The sequence below is a fragment of the Tauraco erythrolophus genome, chromosome 6, assembly GCF_009769465.1.
Source record: "Tauraco erythrolophus isolate bTauEry1 chromosome 6, bTauEry1.pri, whole genome shotgun sequence".
Lineage (NCBI taxonomy): Eukaryota > Metazoa > Chordata > Aves > Musophagiformes > Musophagidae > Tauraco > Tauraco erythrolophus.
This window is the reverse complement of record NC_141470.1, coordinates 37150244-37169301: the sequence shown is the minus strand read 5'-3', so window position 1 is coordinate 37169301 and position 19058 is coordinate 37150244. Positions and strand designations below refer to the sequence as shown.

Here is a 19058-nt window from a genome sequence, read left to right as displayed (position 1 = left end):
CTGGATAGAATAATTTTGCTTTCTGTTACTAATATGTTCTTCTCCTTTTTTCAGTATTTTTACTCACTACGGATATTTGCTGGCCAAGACCCATCCTCTGTCTGGGTTGGCTGGGTAACACCAGACTATCATTTTTACAGTGAGAATTTTGACCTAAATAAAAATTGTACAGTGACAGTTACTTTAGGTGATGAGAGAGGCAGGGTTCATGAAAGGTATGGATTTATTTATCTCTTATTAAAGATTGTATTTTGATACTGTTGTTCAAAAGTGAATTATTCACAAGCTTGATGATATTTTAAACATTAACTTAAATTAATAAGAAAATTGATTATGGACTAAGAGTGTTCTGTACTCATTTATATATGAATGTGTTTCACGTAGATTTGTTAAAGTGAGTACATTTATCATTAATGTTTTGTTTGAAAGAATGTTTTGTGATACTTCTTTTAACATCCGTATTTCGTCACTGTGGATTATCCTGTTATTTGTTTTAATGTGTCTTACATAAGCACACAGAAACATGTGAAATTGTTTTGTAACTATAAAAAAGAAAAAAAAAAAGGTGCACTTAGTCTGATCCCTTACTCATGATGCTCACATTCTTAAAAAAAGGGGAGTTTATTAATGAGAAAACAAAGCTAATAGCAGCACAAGCACCTTTGAGGATCTCAAACTATTACTCAATTGAAAAGCACATCTTTACTGAACACTTAATCGATGTGACCTATGATTTATTATCTTTGTTCTTTCTGTTCTTTCAGTGTGAAGCGCAGCAATTGCTATATGGTTTGGGGAGGAGATGTAATTGCTAATTCCCAGAGATCAGGTCGCAGTAATGTTGATTTAGAAATCGGATGCTTTGTTGAGCTGGCTACTGGAATGTTGTCATTCACAGCCAATGGAAAAGAGCTTGGCACTTGTTATCAGGTATTATCAGATTTTTCATGAAACTATCTAGTAAGCTGGTTGTTTTAATGCTATTATAACTTGCTCTTTCTTGTTCAGAAATCTAACTGAACACTATTCATGTGACAATAACGTGTTTTCCTATATTATTCTGTTTTATCCCTCTGTTTCTCTCTCTCTCTCTCTCTCTCTCTCTTTTGCAAGGCTACTTTTCTCCAACTTCTCACTGTTGATTCAAATATTGAGGAAGGACTATTGGTAGATATGCTCAGAAAAATATTTTTCTACCTCTTAATTTTTGGGGTTCAGAATCTTGATTTACAACATTAATTATTCTTTAAAATATTTTTTGTCAACTAAATCTGTTGCATGATATAGGGGAAATAATTATTTAAATTAGCGTAAGGTCAAACTTAGACTTTAGATATAGTAATTTTTGGTATGGATTGAGAAAATAAATTTGGTTTATTATTACCAGGGTTTGTGTCTTCTGCAGGTAGCTATGATTTGGAGATCTTGCGATTTGATAAGCTTCAAACCCCAAAACTCAAATATGCATTAAGGTGCAAAGCCAAAATAGATGGGGTGGACTCTAAAAGCTATTAATGTTCTCAAAACATGGAGTCATTTTGCAAAAGGTTCAGTAGTTGACAGAAGTTTTCAGCACCAGATTGAGAAGATTTGCCCTTACTAAGATCAGTTCTCCATAGTAGGGCATCCACTGTGGAAGAGATTATCCATTGTTAGGAACAGTGCATAGCTCTCTTCTGTGTGTCAACAAAAAAACCACAAATCTGTAATACAGATAGAACTTAAATGTTATTCAGATAAGTTTTGTGGAACTTCCTATACTGACTCTATTGAAAATGAATGTGGCAGAGTTGCCCAGAGCCTGTAAATGGGGGTGGGAGATGATCTAGCTGTGATTTTGGTATATTTTGGAAGAGTGGTCAGAGACGTCAGTGCCATGCCGAGACGATATTAAATGTCATAGAATCATAGAATCATAGAATGGTCTGGGTTGGAAGGGGACCTTAAGATCATCTAGTTCCAACCCCCTGCTATGGGGGTGGAACCTTCCACTAGATCAGGTTGCTCACAGTCTCATCCAACCTGGCCTTCAACACTTCCAGGAATGGGGCATCCACATCTTCTCTGGGCAACCTGTTCCAGAGCCTCACCACTGATTTAGTAATGGTTTTATGACCTTCAAACAAGATTAGAAATTACAAATTCAATTCTTATTACTAGGAAATACTTATCTTTGGTCAGAGTCTAAGTTATATTGTCTCAGTCAGCTATTTTCAGGCTTTAATGAAATAAAAGACACATTTTACTAGCAGTGTCTTTCAGTCCAGGATACGTTTTGTTTCTGGATTTGGGTTTGTGGTTTTTCTCCTTGTCAAAAAGATTAGCATGTACGTTCCTGTCCCTACATTATTTTGTCTATCCCAATAGTAATAGTTCTGAAAAAACTTTATTCTGCACAGAGATTTTTCAGTATATAGTATTATTTTACATTTTGTTTAAGTTATATTGTGTTTTGGAGCTATTTTCTCATCTAAAAGGATATTGCTTTTTTAATTTCTTTTTTATGATTCTCAGTTTATTGTTTTACAATTTTTGATAACTTTATCTCCTCAAAGTTAGGAGTTGCACTCCTTCACAGCACCAGTATTATAATTGTACTTAGTATGTATAATGTATATACATAGGATACAAAATGCACAATGATGTGAATAAAATATGTAATTGAACTCTTGAAACCATGAATTGATTGTGTGTACCTTTTTTCAGCCACCCTGGAGCTCTGAAATCTTTTTAATATTATGCTATTCTATAAGTATCTTTTTAATTCTTTTTTTTCATGGCAGTAGGGGTAGGTGATCTTGTAGAGAATTCTTCAGAATAAACTGGTATTACTACTCTGACATGTACTTTGAGTCCAATTATAACGGGGAAATGAGGATAATGTAGCTGTCAAAAAAATCTCACACCCAATCAGACACTTTAAAATTGTAGCACTAGCACTGTGATTCAGTGTGGTTCACTGTGATTTTATAAGACTGGAGACAAATGCTAAGCCTGGAAATAAAGTGATCTTTGAGCTCTTTAAATAATTACACTCTTCTTTTGGAGTATGGATCAAAAATTCACTAATTTTGGTAGTAAATAAAGATTTGCACTGTCCTGATTAAACAGTGTGTTTTCACCCTCTTCTTATCCCACTCTGGTTCCCTCTCTGTTAGAAATTTGGTTTTGAGCTTTTTTGGTAGTAAATTATTTTGTCCAGCATAAAATGTGAAAGAACTCTAAAAGATGTGCGGCAATTTAAAAGCTGTATTCTACCCTCAGTCTGCGTTGAGAGTGCTTTTCCTAGAGCAGGACCCGAAGTGTGTAGCTGTAAAGTGGCTGGATTTTTAAGGAGCTGTTCTAGAATGAGGTCTTGGGTTTGGATATGTTTGAGAAAAATCCACATGTAGTGTTACCAAAGTTCTTGTTATAGATGGTGAGAGCACATAAGGCAATAGACACTTCTGCCTGAAAGTTAGGTGGGCCTATAACTGTAACTCAGCAAATGCTTTACTATATTAGAGGTAAGCTACAGGTAGACACTATTCAACACTTTAATACAGTGTTTGCAGTTATTTGATAAAGAAGTGTAAGCTCTACAGTATTTATTTTATATTGTGTCAGTCTGGGACGAGATTCTGGTTGTTTTGGTTTTTTGATTATTTTTTTTAATTTTTAAATCTCATTTCTCTTCTAGGTTGAACCAAACACAAAACTTTTCCCAGCAACTTTTGTACAGCCTACGAGCACTAACTTAGTTCAGTTTGAACTTGGTAAATTAAAGGTACAAAATATTTCTATAATGATTCTCTTTTAAATCTGTTTATTTCCACGGAAATTCCTCCGTTGGATTTCTTTAGGAAGATTCAGTCAATGGCATGATTTTTTATTTGACTTCTACATTTCTTTCTGAAATGTAATTATTATATGGACTTTATTGTCCAACAAATCTCTACTGCATTTGTCAAAATAAACGAAAGTTATTTGGGAAGAACACCCTTAATGTTGGGTTTTTTAAATGGATTTTGTTTACTGCAATAACATGTATTTCTATGAGTTCCTTGCTGTCTAACTTATACTTCCTTTTGGTATTATAGCTTTATTCATAATTAGACGTTACAAAAGTAGTTTTAATACACTTATTTGTTGCAGAATACCATGCCTTTATCAGCAGCAATTTTTAAAAGTGAAGAAAGAAATCCCGTTCCTCAGTGTCCCCCTCGCCTTGATGTGCAAACAATTACACCGGTTTTATGGAGCAGGATGCCAAACAGCTTTCTAAAAGTAGAAACTGAGCGTGTCAGTGAACGTCATGGCTGGGTTGTGCAGTGTTTGGAACCTTTGCAGATGATGGCACTTCATATTCCAGAGGAAAACAGGTACATTTGGAAGGAACTACAGAGACTTGATGTGGACAAAATGTATTGAAAGCTGGTATCTGGGGATTGGTTAAACCTGCCTTGGAGAATATTTACACTAGAGTTGTTTAGAATTTCTGATTTTATCTGCTATAATATTATATTTGTGAAATTTAAGTAGATGCAAGAGACTGAATAATTTTAATGCCATTTGATGATATTTTCATACATAAGAGAAAAGATGACTCTTTCATGTTATTTAAATTATAAAATAGTACCTCTTAAATCTCAGGGTCTTTAAACATACAGATTTTCTCAGCTTGAAAAAAACAAATATAAATAACTTGCAAGAACTATTTTACTGATTTTTTTTTTCTGTGATAAAAACATGTAATCTGTTTCTGTTTGATCTGCTCTGAATTTACATGAATTTAAGTTTTTATGTTCTTATTGACAAGATCCCGATTTCTTAGATTTTCATTAGGTTTTGTCTTCAGAGTGAGGATAATAAAGATGTATCCTAGTATCAAATATCATAACCAGTGACAAATCAAACTATAAGCAAAAGTGTAGCAGAAAGATAATTAAACTGTACTGCTGTACTTCTATGACTTATTTTGCAGCTTCTTTTAATAATTCAATAACCAATTTTATTTATTGTTAATAAGACTGAATTCAAGAAAAGAGTAAAAAATACTTTATTTTGTAGAAAAAATTAAACAGTAATCCTCAATAAAATATAAAGGCACTGTTTAGTGACAGTATTACTGTAGAGTTTCAGCATTCCAAATACATTTCTTTTAAAAACATGCTCTAATTTACCACAGCTTCCAAAGAACCTTCTCTGTGTTAGATTTTTCCTTTTTTTTCTATGAAGTACTAATTGTAAATAATCTCATCAAGCTATAACCACCATTTACTGTGATTTAATCATGCCCTTGTTAAGATTAGTCAGTATGAACCTCAATATTAATAGTTTAAAGTCAAACCAACCAAAATGTGCAGAGATCATAAAACTTTTGTTTTACAAAATTATTGCTTTACAAAATTATGAAATTGACTGATGTTCTGTTTCTTTATTTCATAACAGATGTGTTGATATTTTGGAACTATGTGAACAAGAAGATTTGATGAAGTTTCACTACCACACTTTAAACTCTATAGCTCAGTTTGTGCTCTAGGTAACACTAGAGTTGCTTATGCACTTTGTAGCCATGTGGATATATCTCAGCTGTTTTATACAATAGATAATCGATACTTACCTGGACTCCTACGTTCTGGGTTCTATGACTTGCTCATTAGTATTCATTTGGAGCATGCCAAGCAAGCCAAGCTCATGATGAACAATGAATTTATCATTCCAGTTACAGATGAAACTCGAACTATTAAGTTATATCCCGATGAAACAAAGAAGCACGGTTTACCTGGAGTAGGGCTTAGCACTTGTCTGAAACCAGGCTTTAATTTTTCTACTCCGTGCTTTATTGTGACCAGTGAAGAACGTCAGACATCTAGCCCAGAGATACCCCTTGATACACTTAAAACTAAGGCCATAAGTATGCTAACAGAGGCAGTACAGTGTAGCGGTACTCATATACGAGACCCTGTTGGAGGACAAGTTGCATTCCAGTTTGTTCCTGTTCTTAAACTGATAGCAACATTGCTCATAATGGGGGTTTTTGATGATGATGATGTGAAGCAGGTGTTACTTCTCATTGATCCCAATGTGTTTGGAGATCGCAAGGAAGAAACCGAAGAGAGGACAGAGAAGGAAGAAGTTACACAAGTTGAAGAAAAAGCTGTAGAAGCTGGGGAGAAAGCAATAAAAGAAACAAAAGTTCCTGCAAAGGGTTTATTGCAGACAAGATTACCAGAATCTGTTAAGCTTCAGGTGACTATTTAATATAAATGTATTACATATGTTCTACTATTGATGAAAGAAAGGTAGTGCTTCTTGTCTGTTCTCTAGTTTGTAAGATTTGAAATCCTGAAGGTCTTTATTCCACTTTGCCGTATAACTCCACATCAATAACCAAATTTGATAATGATGCAATTCTTTCTACATGTGTCTGCACTCAAATAGATATGCAAATACTTATTTCATAGGTGTAATTTAAAAGAGGGAGGGTTGGACCAGGAGATCTTTAAAAGGACCCTTCCAACTCAAAGTATTCTATAATTCTATGATTTCTACATGCTTTGAGTGCATGGAGTGAAAAACTGTTCATGCAATATAGTATTATCGAACTATATACGTTTGTCACCTTACAGTGTTAAAGAAAAATATGGGAAAAAAAGTCTCTTATTTTTACAGTCCATTGCTGTGTATAGTATCCACTGCAGTTCTTTTGCAATTAGAGTTTGTTAAACTGTTGAATGTTAAATCTTTTTTCTATCCTAGATGTGTCATTTACTCAATTATTTCTGTGACTGTGAGCTACAACATAGAGTGGAAGCAATTGTATCATTTGCCGATCGTTATGTATCAAAATTGCAATATAATCAGAAATACAGGTACAATGAACTCATGCAAGCCTTGAACATGTCTGCTGCTTTGACTGCCAAGAAGACTAAAGAATTTCGGTCTCCTCCTCAAGAACAGGTAATATTAAACAAATCTTGGAATCTGAAGATAAAAAAATTCTTTGTGATGACAGGCTCTTTAGGAAGGATAGGCAGGGGAGACGAGAAGGAGGTGTCACTCTCTATTGTCAGAGACCAGCTGGAGTGCATGGAGCTCTGCCTGGGGATGGATGAGGAGCTGACCAAGAGCTTATGGGTCAGGATTAAAGGGAAGGCAGGGATAGGTGACATTGTAGTGGGGGTCTGCGACAGTCCACCTGACCAGGAGGGCCAAGTGGATGAGGCCCTCTATAGACAGATAGGAACAGCCTCACGTTCACAAGCCCTAATCCTCATGGGAGACTTCAGCCACCGCAGTATCTGTTGGAGGGACAACACAGTAGGGCGTAAGCAATCTAGGAAGTTCCTGGAATATGTTGGTGATAACTTCCTTCTCCGAGTGATAGAGGAACCAATGAGGACAGGTGCTTTGCTGGACCTGTGTTCTCACCAACAAAGAGGGGCTGATGGGGAATGTGAAGCTCAAGTGCAGCCTTGACTGTAGTGACTGAAATGGTGGAGTTCAAGATCCATATGGCGGTAAGGAGGGTGCTTAGCAAGCTCACTACCATGGTTTTCAGGAGAGCAGACTTTGGCCTCTCCAGGGATCTGCTTGGTAGAGTACCATGGGAGAAATCCCTGGAGGGAAGAGGGGTCCAAGAAAGCTGGTTAATATTCAAGGATCACCTCCTCCAAGCTCAGGAGCTGTGCATCCCAACAGTCGGGCAAAAACACCAGGAGGCCTGTACGGATGAACAAGGAGCTCCTGGACTAATTCAAACATAAAAAAGGAAGCCTACAGAGGGTGGAAGCAAGGACAGGTAACCTGACAGGAATACAGAGAAATAATCCAAGCAACCAGGGATCAGGTTAGGAAAGCTAAACTCTGATAGAATTACGTCTGGCCAGGGACATCAAGGGCAACAAGAAAAGCTTCTATAGATATTTCAGTGGTAAAAGGAGGACTAGGGAAAATGTGGGCCCTCTCTGAAGGAAATGGGGGACCTGGTTACCCAGGATACAGAGAAGGCTGAAGTACTCAGTGACTTCTTTGCCTGAGTCTTCACTGGCAAGAGCTCTAGTCATACCACCCAAGTCACAAAAGACAAAGGCGGGGACTGGGAGAATGAAGATTTGCCCACTGTAGGAGAAAATCATGTTCGAGACCATCTAAGGAACCTGAAGGTGCACAAGTCCATGGGACCTGATGAGATGCACACACAGGTCCTGAGGGAACAGGTGGATGAAGTTGTTAAACCATTATCCATCATATTTGAGAAACTGTGGCAGTCCGGTGACTGCCATTGGATGGAAAAGAGGAAACATAACCCTCATTTTTAAAAGGAAAAAAAGGAAGACTCAAGGAATTACAGGACAGTGAGTCTCACCTCTTTGCCCGGCAAGATAATGCAGCAGATCCTTCTGGTGACTATGCTAAGGCACGCAGAAAATAAGGAGGTGATTGGTGACAGCCAACATGGCTTCACTAAGGGCAAATCCTGCTTGACTAATTTGGTGGCCTTTTATGATGAGGCTACAGCATTGATGGACAGGGGAAGAGCAACTGACATCATCTGCCAGGACTTGTCCAAAGCATTTGACACTGTCCCGCACAACATCCTTGTCTCTAAACTGGAGAGACATGGATTTGACGGATGGACCACTCGGTGGATAAGGAATTGGCTGGATGGTCACTCTCAAAGAGTTGTGGTCAATGGCTCAATGTCCAAGTGGAAGCCAGTGACAAGTGGTGTTCCTCAGGGGCTGGTATTGGGGCCGGTGCTGTTTAACATCTTTGTTGGTGACATGGACAGTGGGATCGAGTGCACCCTCAGCAAGTTTGCAGATGACACCAAACTGTGTGGTGTTGTGGACACACTGGAGGGACGGGATGCCATCCAGAGGGACCTTGACAGGCTTGAGAGGTGGGCCTGTGAGAACCTCATGAAGTTCAACAAGGCCAAGTGCAAGGTCCTGCACGTGGGTCGGGGCACTCTTAAGCACAAGTACAGGCTGGGCAGAGAATGGGTTGAGAGGCAGCCCTGCAGAGAAGGGCTTGGGAGTGCTGGTTTATGAGAAGCTGAACATGAGCCGGCAATGTGCGCTTGCAGCCCAGAAAGCCAACCGTATCCTGGGCTGCATCCAAAGAAGCATGACCAGCAGGCCAAGGGAGGGGATTCTGCCGCTCTGCTCTGCTGTCATGAGACCCCCACCTGGAGTACTGCTTTCAGTTCTGGGGCCCCCAACATATGAAGGACATGGACCTGTTGGAGTGGATCCAGAGGAGGACCACAAAGATGATATGAGGGTTGGAGCACCTCTCCTATGAAGACAGGCTGAGAGAGTTGGGGTTGTTCAGCCCGGAGAAGAGAAGGCTCTGGGGACACCTCCTGGCAGTCTTCCAGTACTTAGAGGGGGCCTATAAGGAAGCTGGAGAGGGGCTTTTGAAAGGGTGTGTGGTGATAGGAGAAGGGATAATGGCTTTAAACTGAAAGAGGAGAGATTTAGGTTAGATCTAAGGAAGAAATTCTTCACTGTGAGGATGGTGAGGCACTGGAACAGGTTGCCCAGAGAAGTTGTGGCTGTCCCATCCCTGGAAGTGTTGAAGGACAGGTTGGAAGAGGCTTTGAGCAACCTGATCTAGGGGGAGGTGTTGCTGCCCATGGCAGGTGGATTGGAACTATATGGTCTTTAAGATCTGTTCTAACATATACCATTCTATCATTCTGTGATAAAATAGGATTCTGACTTCTAGACTACCATTGGAACTGCTAGAGAACCAAAACTGAGTTTGAAATAAAATTTATTAAGATGCCACAAAATAGCGAATATCAGAATGGTTATACCTGTACTCCAAAATTCAAGGTCTAAACCAAAGTTGAACTAGGATTTCTCAACAACATAGAAAAATTGAACATTACTGCCCAATGCCAAGGAGCTGAGATTCATGCAGCTCTGCAACATGATGATAGTTTGACAATTTTAGTTGCTAAAAGTAAGCATGAAGTTAGTGTTGTGCTGACATCTGCATGTTGGAAATAGTCTTTTCTACTTCCAGGAAATAGCTTTATTATTAAGTGTAACTGTATTTTAATGTTAATTGTAATTAAAACTTACAAAGTACCATTGCTTTAGTATTTTCTTTAAGCTGTATTAGGAATGTGTTTTTATGTTAATTTGATTATACATTTGATTTTAAACAGATAAAGTATAGCTATATTAGAATGTATCTTAGGCTATCTCAGTGTTTTAACTATGTTTTTATTCCCTTAAAGATTAATATGTTGCTGAATTTTCAACTGGGAGAGGATTGTCCCTGTCCAGAGGAGATTCGAGATGAATTATATGAATTTCATGATGATCTTCTAATTCACTGTGGTGAGTGGCATGGTTTTGTTGCGGTTTTTGTTTGTCTTTTTGACACTTTACATGAAAAAATAACAGTTCAGTAAAAAAAAATACGAGAGTGAGGGGGTTTTGTTAAATGTATTGCTGCCTACATGGTGACTTTCTGGACAGACTTTGGTGCATATTACAAAAATATAGGAAACCCGTGCATGTTTTTAAGTTTCATTCTAATATATCTATTAAATATTATCTGGTACTATTCTGTTTATATATAAATTTCAGACTTAATTAGAAAAAATAAAAATGATTCAAACAAGAAGATTGGATTACCTTAAAGATTTATATAGACATGTGTACATGTATGTGTTCAAGCAGATAAAAGGTATTGAAAGAACATTATTGCTGTGAAGTTGAGCAGTAGAAAACTTAATAAAAACCACTAGATGAGGGGTGCTGCTGTTGCTTTAGCTTAGTTTCCTGGTGAAAATGTAACTGTAATGGTCAATCAATATAAAACACGGTGGCACTGCAGATTACAGCTTGAGTTGCCCCGGTCATTGAATTTGAATTTCCTTAGGGTATCCTCAAGGGTGAGCTACATCAGATACCTTGTGCTATTTTATATGTGATGCAGAAAATCTTCTGTTAGTCTATTGAGATCTTAGTCTAATCAAGACAATTATGGAATTATTAATCCATTTACAGTTATACTAAAATTTGTAGTCTGAGTCACCCAGTTGCTGTTGCTCATTCCCAGTAATATGCAGTTGAAACTGATATACACAAGCTTTTTCTTATCTACCTAGTTGGTAGTCACTCTTCTAGTGCTTTTCTTGGTCCTATGGTTGATGCCACCTGTGTTGTTCAAGACAAAGGGGACAGGCTCATTACAGTGAATTGACAACATCTCAAGTTATTCCCCAGGAAGAGCACAGTAATCTTAACAGTTTCTTCCTCCTCCTCCTTCTGTTTGCTTGAGGTCACTTTTAAATGTTTACTATTACAGTTTGCTAGTTGTTTTTTTCCTGGTCATCCCTAAACCCAGTTTTACCCAGTTAGGGAATTGCATTCTTATAGCGACCTGCAATTAACAGTTTGTGTTGCTATTTCTGAGTACCTTTTTAGAGTTTCCAGCAACCATCAATCTGTAATTTCGTGGTAAGTCGATTACCATTTTTCAACTACCTCAGCCGAAGATGAGTAGGTCAGTGAGTATCTAGGTTGTGTTTCATGAGTTTATTTCTGAGGATATTATATAAGACAGTATTAGAAGTCCTTAAAATCAAGCTTTGTATCTGTAAGGTTAGCTACATTATAGGTGGAAATTTACTTGGTTTAACATAATTCGGTTTTGACAATCTTGTGTTGATTTTCATTCATCCTTGCTTCTAAGAGATTACCAAAGCCTATTCCTTTCATTCCAGCATTTTCCTTCAAGGGTTAAAGCAAACAGTTAATGTTCACATAGCAACTCCTCTTTCTCCCCATTTTTGTTAAGATAGATACTATCATCTCCATTGTTCAGACACTTTAACACTTGATCTGACCTCTGGTTTGCAAAAATAATTCCAATTTGGCATCAGAGAGTTCTCTGAGACTCCAGGATGAAGATTATGGAAGACCTTCAACTTACTTGAAAATGTCTTAACTCTGCTATATATTTATTTTACCTTGAAATCTGTTGCTGGTATTATTATTGAGTTAGCCTAGCTCCGGATCACTCTTCATCTTTTCATGAGGTGAAACTGTACTGATTGTGTTGGTTTTTTTTAATTTAGGAGTATATTTTTATTATAAATGTGTATGTTGAACGAGAGAGAGAATTGAAGATAAAGCACAGTCTCGTGATTAAAATCGTTTAATGATTCTATAGATTCTAAACAAAACCATATTCATTACTTTGTATAGACTTATCATAGGTGGTTGCTGTGGATAAATGCACCTCGTATCTGTGTCCTGACTTAGTCCTGAAAATCAGTACTAAGTAATCACAGCTGCAGATAAAATGAATAGGAGTTGTGCTTGGAATATTTAATCAGATTTTTAATACTAAGTATACTTTGCCATCTAAGTGGAAAAATATGTATGCAATCAAGTAATTAAAGGCTGCTTCATGCTGAATATACGCAAATAGTCTGAATTAAAGTTGCTCAGGCAGTCTTAATCCTAGCATGTCCTAACTGTGAGTGGTTAATTTTGCCAGCAAAATAATAGTCTTCTATCATAATTCTTGTGTGCAATTTCTTGATTATAAACAAAACAAACAAATTTACAACAGATTTTATTGCATAATATCGAAGTGACACTTATCTGGGTTGGAACCATCTGTTCCAGTACACAGACCTCTGCCACTTGAATTAAGTGATTAGCCAGGAGCAACATGAGATGGTCAGCTTCTGGATGGATTGCAACTCTGAGGGGATGCAGAATGAATAATGGATAACATGGAGCTGTGAATGAGACCCTGTCTGGAACACTCACAGACCCCCATCTCCTCCAGTCCAACACTGTCCTAACTCATCATCCCAGTGCATTTCTTCTTGTCTGTCCATTTCAGCTTCTCAAGAGTTCTCTTTCCACTGTCTCTCTCTTGCTTCTAGGACCTAGCTTCTTTTCAATGCCAGATAGTTTCTTGCTTTCTTTAACATACTTGTCTGCTTTCTCTTTCGTCTCGTTATTGGCTGCATTCCTGTTCTTACTTCTTCCATACTCTGACTGTAGCCTTTCTCCATTCTTAGTTTTAATTTTGACAGTCTCACTTTTCCCATTCCTTAAATTCCATATGTAGTCTGCAATTTCAATTTCTAGTTCTCTCATTTTCTCCCACTGCCTGTGAATTTTTTTCTTCCTGGTCACTTAGTCATTCCTAGTCATAACTTTAGCTCCTTCCCCTTGGTAGATGCCAGCAGCAAAATTTCTCCAACCTGATACCACATTTCAGTTCTTTTTTCTTTCTTAATTTTTTTTTTTTTTTTTATACAAGTTTTAGCCTCTGCAGTTTATTCTTTTGCCTCTGCTCCTGCTTTAGTATTCTGTCTGGAAATCTTTTCCTTTTCTCAATTTCACTTTGACCAGCAGCCAAACAGCAAAAACTTACATTTCAGCTTGGCACAATTAGTTCTACTCTGAAGGGAACCTGCTTAGATGTTCTGTGCTCTGCATGTAACACGTGATATCTGATCATTACTAAGAGGTGTGAAAGATTTGAAAATGTTTTGAATGGTTGTGAAGCAATGAAGTGAACTGAACTGTATTAAACTACCTTGTAAAATTACATCCCAGCTTATCGTATACAGTTTCACAAAAGCATGTATCATCGATATAATCTCTGAACATCTGCCTTCTCACAGCTTGAAATTCAGTTAATATGTTTGTTTATGACTGCTAAGTATCTCGACTGAAAAATTGTACTGTGTTGTGAGATACAGCCATATATTTCTTTCTTTAACTTACATTCCACAATATGAAACAAAAGATCAAGTATTTAATCAAATATGACTCTGAGTCAAAATTAATTGCCATAATACAATCTTCAAAAACTACCATGTCTTTGGTCATAATACTGAAAAATTAATACTATAAATCTGGAAATAAGAAGTATATGTACTGAAGTAAACATAATTTGAGGGGTGCTGCTGTGGCTAACATGTTAAACCTGCTGGCCTTACTGCTTTGTGTCTTTTTCCTGTATGAAAGTCCCTCTAGATGTTTTTGTATTGTTTAAATATTGAAGGAGTTAATCTTCAAATGTTAAATTGTGTTTCTAACCATTTTTGTTATCTGCTAAGGTATTCCACTAGAAGAGGAGGAAGAGGAAGAAGAAGATTCCTCCTTGACTGGCAAACTCCGTTCATTGATGTACAAAATTAAAGGTCCACCGAAACCAGAAAAAGTAGAACCTAAAGAGGAAGAAGAGAAGTCTCCTAGTAAGTTTTCTTTTCACATAAATACTTCTGTGATGCAAATGTTAATGGTGTATACAGTCCACAAGAATGTATTTCTAATAAAACTTTATAGTGGACTGAAGAAGGATACTACCTGTTTAAGTTTCGTCTGCCTCTGAGAACAATTATCCTACTACATCTTAGATGCATTGTTAAAGAAGATCATTAACTCAGGGGTTGAAAATTTGCGTATTTTTTACAAAGAAATGTAAAAAGGTAGTTATGGCACAATGATCTAGACTCAAGCATTCCAAACTTGAGAAATTTCTTTTTGTATGTTTGGATTTTTTTGAAATGTAAAAACTTTCTTCTTTACAGCTTAACTCCATTTCATTTTTCTTGCTGCATGAGAAGCTGTACACATCTCAGTACCGAGATATATGTGACAAAATGGTTTTACAGTTCTTGGTTTTTGTATAAAAAGGGATAGCTTTAATTTATTTCACTCAAAGATGGTGAATATATACATTCATTAAAAACTAATAACTTGTTCTGGTTTATCTCAAGCATCACATATGTGCACATATATATACCCATACCACATCCGTTCTGAATTTAAAGAAATATTCAATCTATTTGACTAATTAAACAAAAGGAACATCTGGTTTTTTCACAAATACAAATTCTGTATTCAAAATGTTTATGTTAACAGAATTTTCCGGAATTTAGTATTGCTATTTTTCTGCTCTTTGCTTCTATAGATCTTTAACATGTGTCTCTAAAATCAGAGAGCAGAGAAAAATACTGTCTGGATATCGTCAGTTTGCCTGAAGACTTTTCTCTATAGTTTACAAATCTCATTGCCCTTTACAGTGAGCTTTCATGTTGCTTAAATATACATGAGAAGAACAGACACCATTTAGCAGAAATTTTTTTAATGTTCCTTTCTGCAGCAGAATGTTAAGGAGGAGGAGGACTGGAATATCCCTGTGTGTTTGCTGAGTGTTATTAAGCTATTAACATTTCTTAAAAGTAGAAAAATTTAACTCTGAACACTTGAAAAGTCTGGCTATATGTTTTGAAACTAATGAGATGAGAGACAATTAATCCACAGACATATATAGGGGAATGTATATTACATCACTGAAAACAGTCCTTCCATCTAGTACAGCTGAATAAGCACAAGAGAACTGAGAGTAACTGCTGAAACAATACAATAATTTATTTAAAGTTAATTAGTTTAATGGTATTTAAGAGTAAGACAATAGATAGTTTTTATTCCTCTGTTTTCAGATCAGTAATGCCCTTTGGCAGTGATTGATAGAACCACAGCATGACTAAGGTTGGAAGGGACCTCTGGAGGTCATGTGGTCCAACCCTTCCTGCTCAAGCAAGGCCATCTAGAACAAGTTGCCCAGGACCATGTCCAGATGGCTTTTGAATATCGCCAAGGATGGAGTCTCCACCACCTCCTTGGTCAATGTGTGCCACAGCTCAGTCACCCTCTTAAGTGTTTACTTTCATTGGATGGACCCTCCTGTGTTTCAGAGTGTGCCTATTGCCTCTTCTCTTTCACTGGGCTCTGAAAAGAGCCTGCCTCTGTTTTCTTTACACCATCCCTTCAGGTATTTGTATACATTGATGAGATTGCCTCTGAGCCTTCTCTTCTCTAGGTCAAACAGTCAAGCTCTCTCTTGGTTGATGCTGAGCAGATAGGTTGATGAGCTTTCTTCTTAAAAAAGGCCTGGCACTACATGTGGAGGTTGGTTTGACTTGATTTATATGATGTATGTATCAACTGATAACATATATCTCCATTTTGTATATTGGATTAAGAGAAAGCTATGCAAAGCTTGACAGACATTAATCAATGAAAGTTTTTGCTCTTGAATTAAAGTTAGTTCTTGCAAGAAACATATATGTAGTTGAATCAAGGTTATTCTACACACAAAGGAATGATGGATAAACTTAGCCCTGTAATTCATAGTTTTTATAACACCAAAAAAAGAAAAGTTTATCTTTTCTGTAGCAGAGTAAATTAAAATGACATTTGTTTTTATTTATCCACAAGTGCCATATGCTTGCCATATTTCATACGTCTTCTTATTACTTTACCATGCCTAATGGCATAAAACAAGCACAAAAGGAGATTAAGAATTTGTTTCAGCAAGTTTTCTTCATATTTGTGCAACCGGATTCAGAAGCATTATCCAGCAAGTATTGAGCACTTACAAGGTATAATATGTTTTCTTATATACCTTATACAAAGGAAATGAAAGAATTTTACTTTTTTTTTTTTTTTTTTTTTTTTTACTGTATTCAATCCATTTTAACTTGTAAATGCTGCCAGAGCTTTTAAGTAGTCCTATACTGTGTATGAACCATTTTTGTTTCTCTGACATGCTGAACTTTCAGGGAAACCAAGCATGTTTGTAACCATAGAGGGATGCAATATATAGCAGCTTGTCATTTCTTTATCATGCTTTGAAGAATATTATTTAATTGGTTAACCAATTTAAGAAACAATGCACATGCATTAAGTCATTGATAACTGCATGCAGTCATTTTAGCAATGAAAAGCTGAAAATAGACTATTGCATGTATTAAGGATGTCTCAAAGATACACTACTTTTAATTAAAGTAAACACTGAAATAAAAAAATATTACAGATACCTTCTTGTAATATTTGTTACAGAGGTTAGTTCAAGCTCTTTGCTACTTGAGAGCAAAACAAAGGTTGTTTGTAAATGGAAGACAGGAAAGTCCTACATCCTGAAATTATCTCAAGTTCTGTCTGCTTCAGTTGAGTAGCAATTTGTCATTGTTATTTCATCTCTGCAATATTTCATGTTGCATTTGGAAGGTATATTGTTCTTTTGGCTCTACTTCTAATATACCATTTATTGTAGCTGGTTCCATTACTTGCAGGAAAGGACTGGTAGCAAAACAAAGTGTTCATATTCCTTCCTACTACTACCTTTTCTTAGGGTATATATATACACAAACACACATACATGGACATAAACGCTCCAAAACACTTGAAATCAGAGATTTTTTATTCTAAGCAGTATTCTTATACATGTACTTTCTCATACCATGGTCCCTAACACAGGAGGAGTGTTATGGTCTAAACAGCTGAGATGAGTTCTGTGCTTGAGTTTCTGTACCATCTGCATGATGATCTTGTTGAGCCTCTTTGAGCAACTCACCTGGCTTTCCCTGCCATGTGTTACCTACAGTGAGATCGATGTGTGATGTGAATCTTCGAAATTTTGTCTTTGCTTTCATATGTTTATGAGTTTTCAGTCCTTAGTAGTGACTATGGGTGGTGAGGCATAAGAGAGGCAAAAGCCATGTTAATCCAGGCCTTCCTTGAGAACATACGTTTGCTGAGGTTTCTCATTGCCTTTGTGAATCAAGACTGGGTTTTTGCCAGCTCTAAGTTTCCATAACACCATCCAAATGTCATGTGCAGAATTGTGCAAGTGACTTGAGGTTGGTCTTTCAACCAACAGTGGTAGTAAGTGCTCCTCTTCTATTTCTAGTTTGCTCAGTTTGGCAATAGGTCCTTGTATAGACCTGGAATGGTTAATTTCATTTCGGACTTAATCGTTTCATAAAGGGTTCTGTGAGATTAGACAGCAATGCTGTTTTATAACTCAGGACACCTCTTATATGATCTACTTGTTCTGTAAAGCACCGGAAAGGGTTTAATCTGCCCCAAAAGCATATTTTGGTCTGTTACACTTGATGCGAGGTCGTAAATACATTAAATCTTATAATAATCGCATGTGCTGCGTGAAAAAGGGTTTTATTCTCCAGTGACTCATCTGTTAGTGTCTGCTTTCTCTTTGATGGTAGTAGGACCTACTCAGTACCTGGGAAGTATCATTCTTCTTCAGGCTTTGTGAGGATTGTGTTGTTGTGAATCAGGAAGCATTGACTCCTAAAGCCTCATGGCACATGGTGTTTGGTCCTCGGAACAGAGCAGTTTACGTACTTCATGTACTGGAGCTTTGAGTCGCAAGAAATGCAGGTTGGACAAGTGATTCTGCAGTGTCTGTTTTTCTAGAAATTTCAGATAATCTCTTCAGGCTTGGGCTTCTCCTTGGAGTGATGCATAGTACAAACATGCATATGGATGAAGTCATTCAAAGGACAATGAAAAATTATATAATATTTATATTATACTATATGATATACTTGACTGTAACTGGAGACTACTATACTGGAGATATGTAGTTCATGTGTGCATTTCCTCTGTACCCCCTAAGAAATCTGGAATTCAGAAAGAGAAAGAAGGGAACAGAAGCTGTGGCTGTCAGGCTCACTAAGCTGTGGGTCTTCAGGTGCCTCTAACTTAGGAAGAGTATCTGCTATTATAATAAGAATCTTTTATGTAGGACCATGTGTTCTGAAGATATATTCTTGATTGCTAGAACAGAAATCAAGAAATAGAATTTACAAATGGGCTTGAACAAATTCAGTTTCCACATTGAAACAATGAACCACGGATCTTTCAAAGTGATCTTAGTGTGGATATATGAGAATGTTTGTATGAAAAGTTAAGTCTCTGTTGAATAATATCCAGTGCATGTTCAAGAAAATAAAAAGATGCAATTGTAGCATTAGGTTGAAGAATTATAGATTGTGTCTTTTGAGACTTTGTTCCTTAGAGTACTACTTACACTGAAACCATACAATGTTAACTTACTAGTTTTACTTATAGTAGAGTTCCCACTGGCTGCTGGCTCCTTTTTTTTGTTGTTTTTGTTGCTTTTTAAAAAAATTTTGATTACAGAACATTTGGTTGCAGTACAGTACATTTGTGATTTATTAGCAGTCAAAAAGAATATCAGACTTG

The 19058-nt window shown here is 36.8% G+C and overlaps 1 protein-coding gene across 1 annotated transcript in view; it reads left to right on the top strand.

Moving 5' to 3' along the window:
• Positions 1-19058, top strand: part of RYR3 (ryanodine receptor 3) — a 203647-nt gene that overhangs the window by 74982 nt on the left and 109607 nt on the right. The window contains 9 exon segments of the mRNA XM_086613614.1: positions 55-215; positions 765-930; positions 3680-3766; positions 4135-4361; positions 5431-5489; positions 5492-6231; positions 6742-6942; positions 10238-10340; positions 14099-14236. Of these exon segments, the coding sequence (XP_086469740.1) occupies positions 55-215; positions 765-930; positions 3680-3766; positions 4135-4361; positions 5431-5489; positions 5492-6231; positions 6742-6942; positions 10238-10340; positions 14099-14236 (1882 nt within the window).